The sequence below is a fragment of the Diceros bicornis genome, chromosome 22, assembly GCF_020826845.1.
Source record: "Diceros bicornis minor isolate mBicDic1 chromosome 22, mDicBic1.mat.cur, whole genome shotgun sequence".
Lineage (NCBI taxonomy): Eukaryota > Metazoa > Chordata > Mammalia > Perissodactyla > Rhinocerotidae > Diceros > Diceros bicornis.
Genome location: NC_080761.1, coordinates 55,736,414 through 55,749,760, shown reverse-complemented (window position 1 = coordinate 55,749,760; position 13,347 = coordinate 55,736,414). Strand labels below are relative to the sequence as shown.

General features: G+C 41.4%; 1 protein-coding gene across 1 annotated transcript in view; it reads right to left on the bottom strand.

Moving 5' to 3' along the window:
• Positions 1–220: 220 nt before the first annotated feature.
• DIRAS2 (DIRAS family GTPase 2) overlaps positions 221–13,347 on the bottom strand; it is a 29,159-nt gene continuing 16,032 nt past the window's right edge. The window contains exon 2 of the mRNA XM_058566035.1: positions 221–1,297. Within this exon, the coding sequence (XP_058422018.1) occupies positions 662–1,261 (600 nt within the window). The 5' untranslated portion in view covers positions 1,262–1,297 and the 3' untranslated portion in view covers positions 221–661. The remainder of the gene's footprint in view (positions 1,298–13,347) is intronic.

Sequence of the window (13,347 nt, the reverse complement as noted above, 5' to 3'; positions counted from 1 at the left end):
AAATAAATACTCTAAAAGGTTAAAACAACGCCTGCTAATTCGGTCTAGTGAGGGGAGGCCACCCCTCAGGGTAGCAAGGCTCACGGCCAGCAAGGCTCATGGCCAATTACAGTGGACATCCTCTGGGGGAGGTGGGGTTATTTTATTTTTAATCCAGTTAAAGAACCACGGAGTGGATGGGGGCCTGGTCTTCTCACCTCCTCCCACCCCTCCCCTCCCCAAAGGATGTCAGTGGCTCTGAGCCGAGGGAAACACCTGGTCTGGGGGCAGGGCCTGCAACTCCAGGTGCACATGCTCTCACATGCATGCAGGTGACAGTCACTCCGCTCAGCACACGCTGCTTCCAGGGGGTACGAGCCCTCCTGCCTTCTAATGGCAAACGACGCCTTCAGAAGTTGCTGGCACCTCTCTCAGTTCCCTGTGATGCCAAGCCTGTTGGCTTTCATTTTAACCGTCTGGCGGATTCCCTGATTCTGGAGAGGGGGTGCTTACTGGTGGTGGTGTGAAATACCCTCTTAAGGACAATAGGGCACGTCTCGGTCAAAATGCAATATTTAACACGTGGGCATCTTACATGCTACCCTGACGACTGTGGGTTTCACGCGGGAGGGGGAGGGGAGGTGACGGGGACACGCGAGTGCTCCTCCCACAGGAAGGGCGTTCACATGATCACGCATTTGCCCTTGAGCTTCTCTTTCCTCTTCTGCTGCTTGCTCTTCTTCCCGTCGATCTGTAGGCTCACGGTCCTGCGCTTCTCCAGGTTGAGCAGCTCCTGGAAGAGCTCCTTCACGTTAAGGTTGAGCTTGGCCGACGTCTCCATGAAGGCACACTTCCACTTGCGGGCCAGGGCCTCGGCCTCGCTGCTCTCCACCTCTCGGCTCGGGCTCTCGTCACACTTGTTCCCCACCAGCATGATGGGGATGCTCTCCACGTCCCCTTTGATCTCGCAGATTTGTTCATAGATGGGTTTGAGCTCCTCCAAGGACTGCCGGCTGGTGATGGAGTAGACCAGGACGAAAGCGTGCCCTTTGGAGATGGAGAGCCGCTGCATGGCCGGGAACTGGTGGCTGCCTGTGGTGTCGGTGATCTGCAGCGTGCAGATGCTCTTGTCGCAGCTGATGACCTGCCGGTAGGTGTCTTCCACAGTGGGGATGTAGCTCTCCCGGAACGTGCCCTTCACAAACCTCAGGACCAGGGAGCTCTTGCCAACACCACCGGCCCCGAACACGGCCACCCGGTAATCGTTGCTCTGTTCCGGCATGTTGCCTGAGGGCTCCAACTATCAACCTGGAGGCACCTAGCAAAGGAACCAGACATTTGAGAGAATTAGTAAAAAAAAAAAAAAAAGAAATCTTGAAAAGTATTACTTGATCCTCTTCTGATTATCTAAAAAAAGGGTTGAACTGATCAAGTTTGCTTTCATTCTCCCAACACAAGAACAATTCAAATTTCACTTAAAAATTCTTTAATTCCAAATCCAATAATTATAGTCAATACTGGGTTTTTAAGAGGGCAGTAGATCTACTCAGTGGCTAACTGGAGCCAGTCTCTTTCTTCTTACTGGACCACGACTCTGAGCATCTTTGCTCACACATCCCCCTACGCCCAGGGGAAAGATGCCGAGTCAGCCCAAGGGAGGCAGAATCAAGGGAAGATGATGGGGAGATGGAAATTAACACCCCCACAACACATACGCACACACACAATCACAGTGTATCTTTATTGTTTTAACTGAAGTACTGTGAACACCCAACGTACTGGTCATAATAATATGTGATTTCTTTTATAAGGATGGGGAGGGGGAGGGAGAATGCTATTAAATTTATTCAGTGTCTATATTAACACACAAAATCCTCACCACCTTGCAGAACTGACGTCATTATTCCTGTGTCACAACGAAGAAACTGGAAACAGAAGGAATCAGGGAACGACGTAATGTCCCTGACTTCACACAGCACTACAGGTGAGGCTGGGACGCAAGCCGGAGGATGGCTGCCACCTCACCCGCCCACAGGCCACCTGGACAGAGGGTTGCTTCCAGAGGCTTATGCACCACTCAGCCCGTGGTGTACATGGTCTCACCAAGCGGCAAGAGTTGACAGCAACTAGGAAGCGTGGAGGGTCCTTTCATTCATCAAAATTAAAATGATTATAGATGCTTTATTTTTAAGAATCATAGGAATCCTGTTACCAAGACACTAATATAAACGACGACTAATGGTCATTACAATGGAGTAGAATGCAGTCTCCCTCCCTCACAGGCATCCCCCCTAGCCCAAGGGGTGAATGTACTTTCCTCATGTACAGGTGAGCAAACATCGTTCCTCCTGTCCCTCCTTTGGTAAGGAAGGACATAGAACACACAAAAAAGTGGAGAAATGAGCAACATCTAAAATTTTTTTTAACTAAAGTAGACAAATAACATGGTAACGTGAAGCATGGAACCCATTTTCTCCAGGCAACCACTGTGCTGACTCTCACTTTCTCCTCTTAGAGTAACCGAGGGACAGCAATAAAGGCCTGCTCCACAAAGGCGTCTTCAGAGGCCAGCGACAATCGTTAAACATGAGGAGCCGTGAACGTAAATAGGTGTGCTGTGACTATGTCTACTGGTAGACAGAACCTCAGATCAAAGCCCAGGACAGCGGCACCCCAGCTCCTGGTTTCTCTCTGGGTTCACCATGTACATCTGCCTCCAAACCTGCTCAATTAAATCCTCAGCTATTCTTGGTGCACTTTGGAATCTCAGACCTACCAAGAAACTGAAGAAGCACCAATGCTAGAAGAGAATATAGAAAGAGGTCAGGAAGTTCATTAACAGCAACGACTGTGGGAAAGCCGGCTTAGGAGACTGACCCGTCTGTTAAATGTTCATGAGATCAAGATGATCATTCAAGAATGCAGCATTGCGATAAACTGTTCTACATTTTAAAAAATGCAATGGCACATGGAGTCTGGTTTGAAACTGATCTCTGCATCCTCAGAATGAGCCTCTCTCTGTGCTGGGAAGGCAGGGTCCTCACTCAGCCTTGCTTGTATTATGGTTATTTAGCTCCAGACTGGAGTGTGAGCATCTAGCTGGATAAGCTCTGTATCCCCAAGTCTCTAAAAGAGCTCTTGGCCTTCAGCTCACACCCATTCTGTGTTTAGTGAATACGTTGTCAGCCGTGCCAAGGTGTCTCCATTACTAAACTGGTGACCGAAATACAAAAGGCAAGCATTAAACACAAAAACAAAGGATTCATAGCTACTGTTATTCATTTGTCCAAGAAATATCTATTGAGTGTCCCCTAAAGGCCAGGTTCTGGGCGAGGGGCCAGCACGCAACTGGGCCAAGGACCGATCTAAGGCAGGGGCTGTGTTCTCGAGGAACTTAGGATCAAGTGGAGCAGACAGACAGGAAAAGATAACTTCACAAATACTTAATAAATTACTTCACAGCAGTGCTGCAGAAGAGAAGTCTGCAGGAACCTAATCACACCTCGGATCAGGAACAACTTCCCTAAGGAGGTGGCACGGGAGCAGGAACCGGAAAGATGCACAGGAGGCAGGCACGCGAAAGAGCATAAAGTTCAGTGTGAATATATGAGATAGGTCTGGGGCAATAACTCCGTACTGATCCTCAGCTCTGGAACAGTTTCCCCCGAACTACAAACTATATTCTTCTCCCTCAGAATCATTCATTCACTTTACAAGCATTTATAAAACACCCTCTAGATACTATGCAAAGTTGGTGCTTACCCAATAGAAGCTCACACACTGGAGGACAGACAGGCACAGGAAAGGATACATTATACCCCACCTGGTAGACACTGTGGTAAAGCCATCAACAAGTCAGGAGAAGAACCTGGTGGGGCATCTAGTTCCATGTGGGGCCATCAGGAAAGATTTCACAGAGGGCTGGGATCTGCCAGATGGTGAAGTGATGGAAGACACGTCAGTCAGAAGAAAGGACTTCACGGAGAGGAACAAGGGCAGGAATAGAGCAGAATTTCATGCCATGGCAGAAAGCTGGTGGGAGCTGACATCTAGGGGCAGAGCTGAGAGAGCAGGTGAGTGGTGACACCATTAACCAAGGTAAAAGGCAGAAAAGAGAAGCAGGTTTGGAGAAAAGGTGGTGGACAGTGAGGAGGAAGGAGCTGTGACTGGGTCAGGTTTGTAAGGCAAATAGGTGGAGATATCTGGTAGGCGACTGAGGATCAGCTTGGAAGCTCGGCAGAGAGGTCTACTCTAGTGATAAATATTTGGGTATCAGCCATACATAAATAGCTCTATGATAAATAAAAATCTCCCAGGGAGAAAGCATGTAGCATGAGAGAAGACCAAATGTCAGAACTAACGTAGTAAGAGAACACGGCAAATTATTTAAACTCTCTGCACTTGAGTTGTCAGAGCTAGAAAAAGGAGATGATGACACCACCTGCTTCACAGAGCTGCTGTGGGGGTTTAGTGAGACGACAGAAGATCAAGCACTTAGCACAGTTGCTAGAGCCAAGTTCTCTGGCTATTTTCAGTAAGGACCAGGCAGAAAAGGGGTCACAAAGGAGTGGTAAGGAGAGGGGGAAAACAGGAGAGAAGGTGACAAAATTCCAAGGGAGCAAAAAATGTCAAAAAGACACTGAGGGGATACAACTAAAGCAGTGCTTAGAGGGAAAGTATAGCTATAAACATGTATATTAAGTGAGAACAGAGATCCTGAATCAGTAACCTAATCTTCCACCTTCATAGAGAAAAAGAACAAACTAAGCCCAAGGGAAGAAAAATGAAGAAAAGATCAGATTATAGTGGAAATAAAATAAAGATTAGGTTACAGTGGAAATAAAATACAAAATAGAGGGGTCGGCTCAGTGGCGCAAGCAGTTAAGTGCGCACGTTCCACTCTGGCAGCCTGGGGTTTGCAGGTTCAGATCCCAGGCGCGCACCGACACACCACTTGTTAAGCCATTCTGTGGCAGTATCCCATATAAACTAGAGGAAGATGGGCACAGATGTTAGCTCAGGGCCAATCTTCCTCAAGAGAAAAAAGGGGGGGAGGATTGACATCAGATGTTAGCTCAGGGCTAGTCCTCCTCACAAAATAATAAATAAATAAATAAATAAATAATAGAAAAACAATACAGAAAAATCAATAAAACCAAAAGTTCTTTGGAAATCTCATTGAAATTAACAAACTTTTTCCTAGACTGACCAAACAAAAAAGTGAGAAGATTCAAATTATTAAAATCAGGAATGAAAGAGGAGACATTACTACTGACCTTACAGAAATAAAAAGGATTATAAGGGACTCCTATGATCAACTATATGCCAGCAAGTTAGATAACTTAGACAAAACAGACAAACTACCAAAGCTTACTCAAGAAGAAATAAAAATTCGGAATAGACCTGTAATAGGATAGTAATCAAAAAACCATCCACCAAGAAAAGCCCAAGTCCAGTTGGCTTCACTGGTGAATTCCAGCAAACATTTACTAATCCTTCACAAACACTTCCAAAAAACTGAATAGAAGAGAACACTTCTCATTTTTTCTGAGTCTTATATTACCCTGATACCAACACCAGACAAAGATATCACAAGAAAACTACAGACCAGTATCTCTTATAAATATAGATACAAAAATTCTCAACAAAATACTAGGAAATTGAATTCATCAATATATAAAAAGTATTATATATCTTAACTGAGTGAGATTTATGCCAGGAATGCAAAGTTGGTTTAATCCAAAAATTAATATAACACACCATATCAATAAAAGACAAAAAACATGATAATCTCAGTGGATACAAAAAAGAAAAAAATTGACAAAATTCAGCACCCAATCATGACCAAAAAAGACAAAAAACTTAAACCAGCAATAAAAGGAAACTTCCTCAACCAGATAAAGGGCACATAATGAAAAACCTGCAGCTGACATAACACTTAATGGTGAAAGACTGAATGTTTTCTCTCTAAGATCAGGAAAAAGACAAGTGTCCAATCTGAAGCTTCTATTCAACATTTTACTGGAGGTTTTAACCAGGAGAAATAGGCAAGGGAATGAAATAAAAGGCATCTATCTCTATAAAAGGAAAGGAAGAAATAAAACTATCTCTTTTGCCCATGACATCATCTTGTATATAGAATATCCCAAGGAATCCACTAAAAAACTATTAGAACTAATAAACTAGTTCAGCAAGGTTTCAGAATACAACATCCATATTAAAAAATCGATTGTATTTCTACACACTTCCAGTGAACAATCTGAAAGTGAAATTAAGAAACCAATTCCACTTACAATATCATCAAAAAGAATAAGATACTTAGGAATAAATTTAACAAAGAAGTACAAAACTTATACTCTGAAAATTACAAAATATTGTTGAAATAAACTGAAGACCTAAAAAAATGGAAAGACACCCATGTTTATGTATCAGAGGATTTAATATTATTAAAATGGCAATATTCCCCAAGGCAACTAAAGACTCAATGCAATCCCTAAAAATATCCCAACTGACTACTTTACAAAAATTAACAAGCCAATCTCAAAACTTATATGAAAATTCAAAAGGCCCAGAATAGTCAAAACAATGTTGAATAAAATAAAGAACAAAGTTGGAAGACACACACTACCTGATTTCAAACTCACTACAAAGATATAATAATCAAGACCGTGTGGTACTGGAACAGGATAGACATATAGATGAATGGAAAATCCAGAGTCCAGAAATGAACCCTTATATTTAGTCAAATTTTTTGACAAGGGTGCCAAGAAGTTCAATGAGAAATAATAGTTTTTTTAACAAATGGTGTTGGGATAACTGGATATCCACATGCAAAAGAATGAAGTTGAACCCCTCCCTCACACCATATACAAAAATTAACTCAAAATGGATCAAAGACCTAACTACAAAACCAAAAATTATAAAACTCTTACAAGAAAATATAGGCATAAATTTTTATGACCTTTGATTTGGCAATGGTTTCTTAGACATAGTACCAAAAACATGAGCAACAAGATTAAAGTTGGAAAATTTGACTTCATCAAAATTAAAACCTTTTGAGTATCAAAGGACACTATTAAGAAAGCAAAAAGACAACTCACAGAATGGGAGGAAATTTCTGAAAATCATATATCTGATAAGGAATTAATCTGAACATATAAGAAACTCTTACAATTTAACAACAACAACAAAATTAAAAAACGAGTGAAGTACTTGAATATACAATTCTCCAAAGCTATACAAATGGCCACTAGGTACATGAAAAGACACTTAACATTAGTAGTTATTGGGAAAATGCAAATCAAAACCACAATGAAATACCACTTCACACCCACTCGGATGGCTATAATAAAAAACAAACAAAACCCAGAAAATAACAAATGTTGGCAAGGATGTGGAGAAAATGGAACCCTTGTGCATTGCTGGTCTGAAGGTAAAATGGTGCAACTGCTTTGGAAAACATTCTATCACTTCCTCAGAGAGTTAAACCTATAATTACCATATGACCCAGCAATTCCTCTCCTAAGTATGTACTCATGAGAAATGAAAACATAGCCACACACAAAAAAAATTGTATATGAATGTTCACAGCAACACTCATAATAGCCAAATGTCTGCCAACTAATGAATGAATAAGTAAAATGTGGTATATCCATACAATAAAATACTAGTCAGCAACAAAAAGATGTGAAGTACTTATATGTGCTACAGCACAGAAGAACCTCAAAAATATTATGCTAAGTGAAAGAAGCCCATAACAAAAGACCACACATACTGTATGATTTCATTTATATGAGATGTGCAGAACTGCAAATCGATAGAGACAGAAAGTATATTTGTGGTTGCCTAGTGATATGGTGGGGTGGGCAATGAGGAGACATGGGAAGTGACTGGACTGGTAATGTGTACATATCCTTTGAGTGATGAAAATGTTCTAAAACTGATCATGGTGATGATTGCACAACCCTGTGAATATAGTAAAAACTATTAAATTGTATACTTTAATTGGGTAAATTATATCTCAATAAAGATACCTAAAAAAAGAGGCATTGGGAGGGGCAGTAATCCACTGCATATGATGTCATTGTCTACTGATTCTGAAACTGATTCACAGACATAGAGGAATAGGCCCACAGAGCATAGTGTGAGAAATAATAAGTTAGAGGTAACAGGCTTGGCTTGGTTCCTTGCATGACATATGCAAATCTTGGTTGAAGCTGACACTTGAGATGTACAAGGCAGCCTGCTGGGTGCTAGAAATGCATATCTTCACGTGGGTGGTGGTTACAAAGGTGTTAACACGATGCTGTTGTAGGGGAGGAAGAAATATCCTCTACCTTTCTAGGTTCTTCTGGCTGGTCTAAGAATTAAATTGACATGAGACACAATAACAGAGGAAAATCAAACAAATTTAATGACATGTATACATGGGAGAGACCCAGGAAACTGAGTAACTCACCAAAATGGCCAAAGCCACCACCTTAAATACCATCTTCAGCTAAAGACAAAGGAAGATGTTGGGGGTAGTGGATTGGGACTTCAAAGAGGAGGAAAGCAATTCACATGGGGAGGGGAAAGCAAATGTTTGGTAAACAAATGTTTGCCATACTTTGCAAAGACAATGACACCCGGGGAGGACGTTGATCAAATGGGCCTTCCGAGGTTCCTCCCTGTCCACCACACCTACTTCATATTATACTACAGTGATCTATGGCATTAGCTCCTTCCTTGAGTAGCCCCTTCTATCTTAAATTCTTTTAGGTAGTTAGGGGCAAGGTCAAAGTTTCTTCCTGAGTCTTTTGTTCTTAAAAATAATCAAGCCAAAGAGACACATTTTGTGGTGGAATATTCTGATTCCTCACAGTGGTATAAGGTGGTTGTCCAGATTATTCTGGAAGATTTTATTCTTTTAGAATTATCATGGAAAGGAAATCTCAAATTTTAAAAAGAATCATAAAAAACTGGGAAATCCAATAGGATTTGTTCTCAGACCTCAGTTAAAGGGATACTATTGTTAGAGATCAAGTATGATCGAAAGTAAAGCTTTGATTTTGGAGAGTCGGAGGCAAATAAAGACTGGCAAAGATTCAGCTGAATGGCAGAGAGTCGAAGTCGTTCTGCAGTGGGTCTGAGAGTGATGGGAATTGATGAGATGGCTAGGGAGTCAAGAAGTGTAGATTTCTCTTTGAAGAAATTTGGGGGATTAAGGAAAAAGGAAGGAACAATTGGTACAGACTAAGCGGGGGGCGTCAGAGGAGTGGGAAGATCATCTGGTGATGAATTCTAACAGAGCAAATCTGGGACAAAGCAGGAGCTGCTGGGATCCACAATGCATGTGGCAGGTTGGTCTTCTGGAGACGGAAAGGTTAGGTGGAGGCACGGGAAGCCCCCGATTAGAGCTGCCCAGACCAACCCCAACCACTCCTGTGGTCTCAGCTTAAAAACTTTAAAACAAATGAAAACTGACATAATGCATGCAATTGATTAAAAAAAAAAAGGATATTATAAAATACTCTTTATCCACAGCCAGGCCCCTTCCTTCAGCAGAATTAACCACTGTTAGAAAAGAGCGGAAACTCAATTGTGTTTCCCAGTGTGCACCATTACAATTTTAACCAATGTGCTAATTGCTTGAATAATAGATCTTAATGCCTTGACTTGTTGACTTTTAACCATATCCATGAGATTAGCACAACTACCTTCTTCCATTACCTAATTTTTGTTATACTCTATTTTTAAAGCATATACCAGTGTTTAACTTTTCCAGATAAAATATTTACAGTTTGTTCTAAAATTTAAATTAAGTCTTCTGTGTTTTGTCTGCAGGTTGTTTCTAAACCCTATCAATAAACAGCATTAGAAAGGATTTTGTGAAGATTTTTCACTGCAGAGGCACACAGTAGGACTGGACACTCTGAGGAAAGGTCATTTTCATCAAACTTTGCTGATTGAAGCATAATTTTCTGTATCAGTAAGACTTGGGTCTTACTTTCTTTTTCTCTAGCTTTCTTAGCTTGTTTTTTTACCTAGGTAATGCTCAATTGCCAATTTTTGTATTTCAATTTATCACCTTCCCTGGATCCATTTTATGTTTTGGTATAAACATCACTGATAAATTCTCTTAGGTGGCAGTAAAATCGCTCAGTTCATGCCCTCTCACTTCATTGATACAATTCTGCACCCAAGCCAAGTTCAAATTCTTTTTCCTTCAGATTTTAAGGATTATTTAATCTTTAACTTTATCATCCAGGGTTGTTGATGGGAATCCAAAGCCAGTATGATTCTCCTTCCTTTGTAAGAAAGCTGAATTTTTCCTTTCTCTTTGGTAGAGTATACTTAGAACCGCTTTCTAATTGGGGAAATGGGGGACAGGGGAGAAAAGGTTAAAAACCTGATCCTTTCTGCAGCTTGGGGGACTTTTCTTCTATTTTTTAAAATTACATCATCCCAGCCCCTGTATCTTTTCTCTCTTTCTGGAACTTCTATTAGATGATGGATGGAGTGTACCTATTCTTGATTTCTCTAGAATCTCTTCCCTTCTATTTTCAATCAGCTTTCTTGTACTCTGGTTTTTCCTTTTCCATAGAAGCACTTTCTTATCTTAGGTCAGGTGATACCACACTGAATTTCAACAAGAATGCTAACTGAAATTCCTCGCCCCTGTGCTCTCTCATCCAAGACACCTCTGGTTCTCTTGGCTCGTTGGGTTCTCCTCTTTCACATTGTTGGTTTCTCCAAACATCTACTGATCCAAACATCCAGCTGTCCACTGATGGATGAAGGAATCATGATGTTGGCTGGGAGAGGCAGCTAGAGTGGCTTCTCTTGACGATGCACAGATCTGTCCACCTGCTTTCTATCTCCTGAATAGGAAGGCTGTCCAGAGTGACTTTAAATACACCATTCTTCTTTTCTTTTCTTGAACTTGCTTGGACTAAACTGGCTCTACAGTCCCTTACACTTCCAAAAAGCTTATACACAGACAAACAAATGAGGTTTAAAAATCAAGAAAAGGAGTAAACTACCCATCCCAAAGTGTCGTTAAATACAAAGATGTGTGTCTTACAATAAAGAATTCAAAATGAGACATTTTAAATACTGAAAATCAGTACAGAGGTACAATATTGTGATTTATAAGATATATATATTTGGTAATTCAGATGACTGAAATATATTTGTCACATATATTTGGTCTTTGTCCACGGTTCCTGGCTCACAGCTCCCAAAACCTTTGGAATTTCCTGAGCTAGAAGAGCAATAGTATTTGGTCTTTTGTCCCCAGTTCCCAAAAATGCTTCAGAACCATAAAGGTGAAATGGGCACCTGTTACTCATAACAAGCCATTTCCACCACTATGTTATGTTTTGATTATGTTATGTTATATTATGATTTATGTTAATAAGGTGACTTTTGGAAAGCACCTAAGGATTGGGGCTGGTTACCAGGGGAACCCATGAATAGATCGTTGGCATTTTCAGTGCCCCCAACCCCCTCAATGTCAGGGGAGGGGAGAGGGGCTAAAGGTTGAATCCACCGCCAACGGCCAATGATTTAATCAACCATGCCTGTGTAATGAAGCCTCCAGGAAAACCCAAAAGGACGGGTTCAGAGAGCTTTCAGGCTGGTGAACACACGGAGACTGGGGAGCTCAGATAGGGCACGGAAGTTCTGCACCCTTTCCCCATAACTTGCCCTATGCATCTCTTCATCTTGCTGTTCCTGAGTTATATCCTTTGATAATAAACCAGTAATTTAGTAAGTAAAGTGTTTCTCTGAGTTCTGTGAGCTGCTCTAGCAAATTAATCAAACCTAAGCAGAGGGTCGTGGGAACCTCTGATCTATAGCCGTTGGTCAGAAGCACAGGTAACAACCTGGGCTTGCAATTGGCATCTTATAGGACTGAGCCCTCAACCTGTGCTATCTGATGCTATCTCCAGGTAGATAGGGTCAGAATTGGGTTGAACTGTAGGACGCCCAGCTGGTGTCGGAGAATTGTTGGACGTGTGAAGGAACCCCCTCCTAGACTGCAGTTGTGTGCAGAATTATTAGAGACTATCCCAGGCCTAGAGGGCCTATATTCTAGGGAAAATGGACTTTGATTTCCTGAGTCACAAAAATTGCCCATTCAAGTATCCTTTGGAAGAAACATTAGGTTCACGTGAACAAGATAAAAGAAATGCCTCAGGTAAAACCACATCTTTCTCTGTGAACGCCCTGAATTAAGCCTGCTTCAAAAACAAATAGTTGAAAACAGACAAAAACCGTGAATTGGAAGAATTCAGCTCATTGAGAGTGAGAGTTTGGAAAAGCCTGATAATTTAGCGCACTGTCCTGGCCAAATACGCCCCACTCAGCTGAGCTCTAAGGCACATGCATTTCCTGAAGTTCACACAGTGGTCTCTGCTCAGTTATTGCCTTGGTTTTCCACAGTGCTTTCTCCTCAAATAGATTTGTTCTTATTATAACATTTAAACTTTATTAACTTTACAGAAATTCCATATTTAAAGTTCGTACTTAAAGCCTGTATTTAAAACTACCACTAATACAAGGTAAATGGGTCATTTGATTAAAGATAAAGACTATTACAACATAAATAAGGATATCTTAAAAAGACATTAACAATTTTCAGCAGAGCATAAGTTCTCTACGTAAGAGAGTGCACTTTTATATATAATTAGAATCTCAATCTAATTAAAGAGTTGTTTCATGTATCTTCTTAGCTGAACTGAAAAAAGGAAAGATTTGTTAGTGGAAAACATTTGCCTGATCATAAAGAAGAGTTAAACACCATGGCTTGTCTTTCTCTGAAGAAGCAGAATCCTTCCCCAGGACTCCTGTTTCGTGGTGTCATGGAGACACCCACCCTGCCAATGTTAGGACAGGTGCTGAAGCAGGTGACACACCTGCACCATGTAATGGAGCCACCATCCCATACGGGGGCAGGGACAGAGGGGGTCTCAGGTACTCTTTCAGGACTCATAATATCTGCAAGTATAAAATAAGTAAAGAGAAATTGGGGCAATTCTTGGAATGGAAGGGGTAGAGTCAATTATTCTTTAAGAGTTTCATTACCGAGAGGCAAATAAGCCCACAGCTTAAGCCCAGAAGTAAGATTCACTGATGCTTGTCTGAAACTACTTCAAGTGGCGAAAGTATGATGGCCAGGAGTCCCAAAGAGCCAAATACCACGCACTCAGTGACACTTCAGACAGGCAGGAGTCTGACTACATTTTGGCCATTTTCTGCTTTATGCCTCTTCTTTCCACGTGGGTAAGGGAGGTGAAAAGGCAAATCATGTGAATAAAAACAATACCATCGTCCTGGTCAAAGGACCAGTTACCAAGTGTGACCCTAAATGCCCAATGCAGC